At 38.9% G+C, this 7782-nt stretch overlaps 2 protein-coding genes across 2 annotated transcripts; one reads left to right on the top strand and one right to left on the bottom strand.

Moving 5' to 3' along the window:
- The first annotated feature begins 198 nt into the window (after positions 1-198).
- On the top strand, positions 199-1049 carry Tsp_06891 (chromatin modification-related protein YNG2). Its single transcript, XM_003380693.1, has 2 exons — positions 199-701; positions 806-1049. The coding sequence occupies exons 1-2, from the start codon at positions 199-201 to the stop codon at positions 1047-1049; spliced, it is 747 nt and encodes a 248-aa protein (XP_003380741.1).
- A 1679-nt stretch (positions 1050-2728) lies between these two features.
- Tsp_06890 (solute carrier organic anion transporter family member 5A1) lies at positions 2729-7735 on the bottom strand. Its single transcript, XM_003380692.1, has 6 exons — positions 7237-7735; positions 4070-5152; positions 3545-3973; positions 3288-3483; positions 3014-3221; positions 2729-2941 (listed from the first exon to the last, which is right to left on the bottom strand). Exons 1-6 carry the CDS (start codon positions 7733-7735, stop codon positions 2729-2731), a joined length of 2628 nt encoding a protein of 875 aa, XP_003380740.1.
- Positions 7736-7782: the final 47 nt, after the last annotated feature.

Here is a 7782-nt window from a genome sequence, read left to right as displayed (position 1 = left end):
AGCAAAGCGATTATTCTTGATAACTTTTCTTTGGATCACAGTGACGACGGATTTGGCCACCATTCAATAAAAAAAGATCATTTAATTTGAGCTGCGTTGTTTTTCCGCGCGATCCCCATTGTGTATTTAAGCGAAATTGATATTTTTCATTGCAAACAGACGAGGCGAATTTTGAAATTCAGTAAAATCGTTTCAGAGATGAATGAAATGGGCGGTGGCAACTCAGCTTCTCAGTCTGAAGAAGTGCAAGATGTGACTTCGTATTTCAAAGATTACATGGAAAACGTGAACGAAGTGGACGAGAAGCTGCTGTCCGAGAGGATTGTATTTTTGAATGAACTGCTGTCAGCAGCCACTGATCCGCCAAAAGGGAACAAGCTGAAGTTGAAGCACGACGAATTTCAAAGAGCTTACCAAAAGATGGACAAAATGCTCGAAGAAAAGCTTGGTATCATCAAGTCGTGCGAACAGTTGACCAAATCGAAAATCCAAGAATTAGATATTCTGGAAGCGCTGGATGATTCGATGTTCGACTGGATCGAACCCAATTCTTCTGCTGAATTGTTCGACGATGACGACGAACCACCGTCATCACCGTCGGGAGAAGATAATAAAAAGGGCAAATGGACAACAGTATTGGAAAATGACAACGAAATGATGCTGTCGTCGTCGAGTGATGTTCAACCCAAATTCACGACCAGGTAATAAGTACTGTACATATATATAGGAATTTGGCATTTTTTCTTATGGCTAATTCAATTGTACAGTCAATTGATGTAATGGGTTGGTTGGTTTGTAATTTCAGCAACAAGGAAGTTGAAGAAGCGGTTCCTGCAGAAGCAGTTGTTCACGAAGACGAAGCCGAAGAAGACACGACATTGTACTGCTGTTGCCAAAAGGTCGCTTATGGAGTGATGATTGAATGCGAAGCGCCGAATTGTCCTTATCAATGGTTCCACTTACCTTGTGTCAGGATCAAACATATTCCAAAAGGCACGTGGATGTGTCGTCGGTGCCGAGCGAAAATGAGGAAAGATGGCAAAGATTAAATACCATTTTACCCGTTGAACTGCATGCAATTTGAATTGCGATCATCAATCCACATCTGTCAGCTTCTTTGCTGGCTGCCTGCTTGCTTTGGATGCTTTGTTTTACGCATACATGTTGATATTTGATAGTTTATTATTAATTATTATTATTATTATTATTATTATTATCGTTATTATTACTATGATTATCATTAAATAGCACAACGACTTCGTCGACGTTTTTTCTTTCATTTTCGCATCATCATCAGTGGGCATTTGTGATATCACAGAACGATAAAACAAACGTCTGCCCATTTCTATTATTGATATATATACATATACATGTATGTATGTATGTATGTATGCGCATGTATGAAACCAATAGCTGAATGAAAAAAAAGAAGAGAAAATAAGGCAGGCAGTATATATAATATATAGATAGATAGATAGTGGTTTCATTCTTTTTCATAAGAATATAATAATATCCCACAGGGAATAGGGCTAGGATTTAACGGAAACAACCCGCCCACGACTTCAGCTGACAATTTGCTCACGACGACAACGTTTTACGATGTCGCGGAGATCGAGGCCGACTGTAAAGACTGTCGTCAGATACCCAGTGTCGCAAAGATCCTTTGGCATTGCAACGTTGCAGATGCAAATTTTCAATGTCACCAAGACGATGAACAATTTCTGACATCGTTACTGGGGACGAGAACGGTACGTATCGACGACGTATGCAAAACAACATAACAACGCTGACCAGCAGTCCAAAAAGCTGAAAACAACAAATGAAAAAACCAAAACTGCATGCATCCGCATACGGCGAGAAAAGTTTCGTGCACAAGCAAACAAACAACAACAACAAAGACATAAATAAACAAATAAATAAATACCCTCCCCAATTGTTGCCCGTCAAATGAATGAATGCTCAAGAGGAAATTTTACATTTCACATTTAAAAAGTTGCACAAAAAGACCAACCAACAAATTGAATTAAATATGACGTCACAGTTTAAATAAAACAACAATAAAATCTCACTCAGCACACTTATTATGCTCAAACTTTATGATAGAATACACAGATTAAAAAAGAATAAAACAAAAATAAACCAAAACTTTACACAAAATATTCATGCACAGAATATCAGCCTTTTAAAGATGAATTTAAAATTTTCTTTTCAACATTTAACATGCAATCCATAATTTTACAAGAATGATGAATAAATCTACTATTATACATACCCTTACAACTAACTATTGCATGTTTTTTTAAATTTAGATTTTGCAATTATTATAATAATTTTTCAAAACAACAACAACAACAACAACAACAACAATACCTTGAGCATTAGGCAGAGGAAAGCAAATCGAAAACGAAACGTTTCAATGTCGTAGAAGAGACATGACGCCCCGGTGGTGCCACATGAGTCATCCATCAAACGACAGGCGGTGTCGATGATAGCTCCGTAAACAATTGGAGCCGGTAAATAACCTTCGACGAAACATTTTCAATCATAATATTTAAATGAATTTATTAACAACAAATAAATAAATAAATAAAACTCACTCAACAAGCGCAACATTACAACTTGCAATCCCAAAGCGAACGCTTTCTCCTCTTCAGAAACAGCTCTGCAAAAGAAGGTGAAATACAATGGTTGTAAAGCATTTTAATTTTCCACTATTCCAAATATAGCACTACCTCAAAGTGATCATAACCAATGGCATTTGATTGTTAGCCGCCGTAAGGGTGACGATGAAAAGCAATACAAGAAATGGAACAAGCATGCGGCAATTCGACGGGCACAATCCATACCAAGCTTGTATGGAAGAAGCGACGGCGTTGCTAGTATTGTGAACGTTGACAGTGATATTCAAATTTGACAATATACACGAACAATTGCTATAAGTCTAAAAACAAACAAACAAACACAATGTATGAATCTTTTTTTGAATAAAGATAATAATGCAAAAAAAACTTACCCTGTAAAGACGATCAACTGTACCGACAATGCTCGGTCGTTTGCCTCCGGTTGTAATCGCCGATGCTTTACAACCAGCAAAGCAAGGTGACAAATACGTGATCCCGTCAATACCACAAATTGGCTGAATTCCTTGCAAAGAACAGCTGCAGTTCATGTTGCACTGATCCCAAGCGCTGATGAACATCCGGTCGTCAAATATAGCAGAACTGAAAAAGCATCAGTATGATGATTTCAATTTGCAGAATTTTTCTATCTTCAACTACTACCACTACCTTGGATAAGTTTGACTAACACCAGCAATTTTGAAATTTTCACAGCCAATAAAAAACAACAAACTAAGCAGCAGAACCGCGGCAATGTTCACTAGCACGACGTAATTTGCAACATGACTCATAACCATTTTCAGCCGCTTCAGAACCCATCCACCAAACAGTGTACCAATGCAAGCTCCGGGTACAGCCACGCTACCTCAAAGTGGAACAGTTTTACTTAAAATGGGATAAAAAAACAAAACTGCGCTTCACTTTACCAGTGAACAAGCTGGCATCGGATTTGGAGACCAGAAACTGGGTTTCCAAAAATTTTGGCAAGAAAACCGTAAAACCGGACACAATTGCCAAATCCAAGCAAGCGTTGAACGACGTAACCATGTAGACTTTGTTGGTGATCAGACGAAAAATTGATACTGGAATCTTTCGGATGTCTTTGCCGTAATCCGAACGAGGACTGTTGTCTTGGTCGTCGGTCAAACGTCGAGGAAAGCAGAAAAATGGCAACGACGCCAACAAATAGAAAAAGCCACAAATGATAAAGCCGCCCCACCAAAGTCCTATCCAACCGATCGACTGGATCGTCAAATCGGGCGGCGCCGAATTCGGATTCACATATTCGGACAACAGCAACCCGCCGAGCAAAAATCCACAAACTGGACCAAATGCCAGCATGACATACATGAATGCTGTTGTATTAAAAAAACAAAATAAAATAAATTAAAAGCCTACCGTATGAAAAGAGAAATATATACAAAATTTCAAAAATTAAATCATCAACTCACCCAAATAAATGGACGAACTTTCTTTGTCGACGTGATTGTCAATGTAGGTAGTGCCAAGGGTGAACAACGGTGAACCGCCCACGCCGAGCAGAATTTGGGCAAGCATCATGACCAGAATGTGATTGTTGGACGATTCGGTCTCTTGGGACAAACAAGTGGTATTGTACAACGAAGAAGAGCTCTGGTTGGACAATTGACAAAGTGGTGCCGAAGCGGATTGGTCGAGCAACGAGTGGTCCTTGCCGAGGTTGTTGGCAGCATTTGGCGACAGAAGCAGCAACGCTTCGATCGATTTGTTCTCCAAATACGAATAAGGCGTGGCGACGAAATGGGGCAACGAGAACAAAAACGAGCCCAACGACAGAACCAATCCGCCGAAACCGATCCAATATGGAACGTGACCATTGGAACCAAAGTAGCTGACAAATACCACCGACAAGAGACTTCCAATTTCGTACGAGCTGACAATCAAGCCGGACGTGGTGCTTGGAATTTGAAAACGCTTTTCAATGGTCGTAATCACGGACATTGTGTAGCCGGTCGACAGGGCGCCGTGAACGGTGATCAGAAAGCATATAAAGCCGACGAACGTTTTCACATTAGTCCAAGGAAACCGACGAACTTTCTTTCTCAAACTTTCCAAAGACCAATAAGCCGCCGACGTCGGCGACATGTTCAAATATTTTCTATAGTGTTGTTGTTGCTGCTGCGGTTCATCACAGAAGTGACGCTTGATCATGGTCGACTCGTGGTCGCAAGGCACTGCAGCAGAGGATGCGTGGTTTGTCGACTCCAAAGCCACGTCACCCCAGACTGTCGTATCGTCAGAGTTGAGCAACATCTGGCTGGCCGATTTGGCGTAATTTGGTAAAAATGACGAAGAAGCGTTCATCTTCGCCCTCAACGAACCCGTGAACGACGTGGTGCCGTGGTGGTGAATGGACGGCAGTATTCCGACCGCCACGCTCGGCTTGGCCGCAATTTCGTCCTCGATCAAATGCAAAGTATCCTTGGTGGATGTCGACGCCGCCGGACCAAGAACCCCAACCGAACTGTTGTTGCTACGCTGCTTAGCGGAAGAAGCTGAAAATCCACCAGCGAATTCCATTCTCCAATTTAAGTAACCTTTTCACAACATGTCACCAAACTGCAGACGTTTTTTCAATTCTTGTCTTTTCAATCTGAATCAAGAAAAAAAATCACATGAATCAACAATCAGTATTCAAATTATGAAAAAGAAAAAACAATTTCGCACCAATGCACAACAACAGCAAACAATTTGTGCATTTCTCTGCATTATGAACAAAAAAAAGCTACAAACTATCTACATATATCTATATACTATACTAACTAAGCAAGAAATTACTAAAAGTAAATAAAAGCACAAAGCAGTAGACAAGTAGACGATTGTTGCTTGAAAGCAAAAAACAAAATACACAACAATTTCTCCATCTGCAAAATAAAACAACATATACATCGTTATACACCGGAAGGTTGGAAAATTAAAATAAACACCAACAACAACTGCTTAGTAACAAACTACATTAGTCAAACACACTGATCACAGTGTACAAACAAATAAAACACTCGCCCCCTCCTACCAACTAAGAAGGAAAATGTTTCGTAGATTAATCATCAAATAGATGGAGATGATGTGATAACTGATAAGCGCTAATAAAGCTGGCTAACCCAGATAAGATTTTGGCAACAGAAACAAAAACTTGGCAATGTTCACCTAGTTCGCCTCCGTATGCTTGCTCCCTTTCCCCACCTCCATCCCCCACACAGACACACCCTCTCTCGACTGAATGGATTGAAGCGAAAAAACAATGATATAAAAAAATCAGTTCACTGCACCCCGTCTGTGTTCCATGCCGCAGAAATAGTGAAATGGAATGAAATGAAGTGAAGTGAATTTACATATTTCATCAGAAAAGAACAAGGATAAAAGAGAAAAAATTGCCCAAAGAAATATGAACAGAACAAAAAACACCATACAAACAGCAAGCCGGTCAGGAAACCTATTTTTGTGAAATAAGATGACGAATCAGGCGGAAAATGTGCTGCTTCTGCTTCACGTTCACCACTTCTTCCCTGGTGAGAGAAAAAAAAATTAGATCGGTCACAGTATGGAAAAGTATGACAACACAATGCACTGCTCTTTCCAAAAAGACGACATACACAATTCAGGAAGAACAAAAAAAAGACACTACATAAATTTCCATTTTTATAACAATTAAATGGCACTTGGTTTTTTTCTTGGAAATGAATATTAAACATGCGAGCATCTATTCATTCTGATTCGAGCATTACACATTTATGCATAAGTTATTTGACATTTTCATGCATTATTACCAACAATGTTCAATCATGTTCGGCAATGATAAAATTGACGACCGCTGATTGAATTTCTTCTTATCAGAAAGTGAAATTTGCATTTTTTTACAAAAGAAAAATACATTTCCATTTAGCAAATGCAACATAAGAAATATCATTTCAGAATAAATAATAGAAAGAAAGAAAAGAAAAGAAATCTTTGCTGAGATAAAATAATTTCATAAAACAAGTTTTGCAATTTTAAAATGAAATCAATAAATTAAACAATTGAAGCTTAGCAAAAAGTCAGCACATATAAACTGCTGCCAATGAAACATTTTTCATAAAGATAAAATTTCAATTTTCTAAATTCTACAGCATTGTTGAAATAATAAAAACTGTGCCAAGAAAAGCAATTTCAATTAATAAATAAAGTCAATAATATTCAATGCTTCAATTGTGCAACAAGAACAAGAACAACAAACACATCGTGTGTCATTCATTCGTGGAATTTTTTGCACTGACAAATTCATTAAACTTTAAGCAAACAAATTCAGTGAATTACAACACTGCATTTGAAAATATGATCAAGCTAATCGAACTAAATAAACAGCACAAAAGATTGCCTCGTCGATATTAACTATATATATATATATATATATATATATATATATATATTATTGTTCGCGATCAAAAGTCTGCCCTACCCTTTTGAAAAAAACTGAAAAAACACCAAAAAAAACAAAAACAAAACTTACATTTCCACCCAAGTGTGCAACAGTGACGACAAGTGGATTACAAAAACAACCTCAGGATATGGCCGTTTCAGAAGACAATGGCATCAAACAAACCGTCGACGAGCAACAGAATCAACGTGGAAACGAGCTCGGTTATGTAAATCAACTTCGAGCTGATCAAATACTGCCGTTCATCGTTGAACAGCGCTTCGACCTCTTGCAGGGATGTCAACTCAGAGCCACTTTTCTGCTCTACCCAGCGATGCATGCGCTGGTCACTTCCGTTGCCTTCGAACACGTTAATAACAAGCGCGTACTGGCTGACCAAATGCGAAGGATGCGCATAGACGGCAACGTACAACGGTCTTGACGTTTGTTCCGGAACTCGGACCAAATCTACTCCGCAGGTGACCGACTGGAACTCGTTTTCGCCGATTTTAAACGAAGGTTCCGAAGTTACAGTAGAAACGTACAAATCTGCGTCACCAGAAAATGATTTCAACAATATTCCGACCGCTCCCGTTTTGGTTAATTTAAAATAGGCAGATTTGCCGGCTTGCAGTTTCTCCAGAAAAACACTTGTTGCACAACTTGAGACGATGATCCACCCCATCACACCAAAAAGTGTTGGCACATATACATGACAACAAACACAAAATC

The sequence above is a fragment of the Trichinella spiralis genome (assembly GCF_000181795.1).
Source record: "Trichinella spiralis strain ISS 195 chromosome Unknown Scfld2, whole genome shotgun sequence".
NCBI classification, from domain to species: Eukaryota; Metazoa; Nematoda; class Enoplea; order Trichinellida; family Trichinellidae; genus Trichinella; species Trichinella spiralis.
The sequence above is the reverse complement of the archived record's forward strand: the minus strand, read 5'-3'. Positions and strand labels throughout refer to the sequence as shown.

Coding starts and splice junctions, on each gene's coding strand:
- Tsp_06891 (XM_003380693.1), top strand. CDS start 199: ATGAATGAAATGGGCGGTGGCAACTCAGCTTCTCAGTCTGAAGAAGTG. Junction 702..805: donor CAACCCAAATTCACGACCAG/GTAATAAGTACT, acceptor TTGTAATTTCAG/CAACAAGGAAGTTGAAGAAG.
- Tsp_06890 (XM_003380692.1), bottom strand. CDS start 7,735: ATGGGGTGGATCATCGTCTCAAGTTGTGCAACAAGTGTTTTTCTGGAG. Junction 5,153..7,236: donor GATTCTGTTGCTCGTCGACG/GTTTGTTTGATG, acceptor GTGGATTTTCAG/CTTCTTCCGCTAAGCAGCGT. Junction 3,484..3,544: donor CGATGCCAGCTTGTTCACTG/GTAAAGTGAAGC, acceptor TTCCACTTTGAG/GTAGCGTGGCTGTACCCGGA.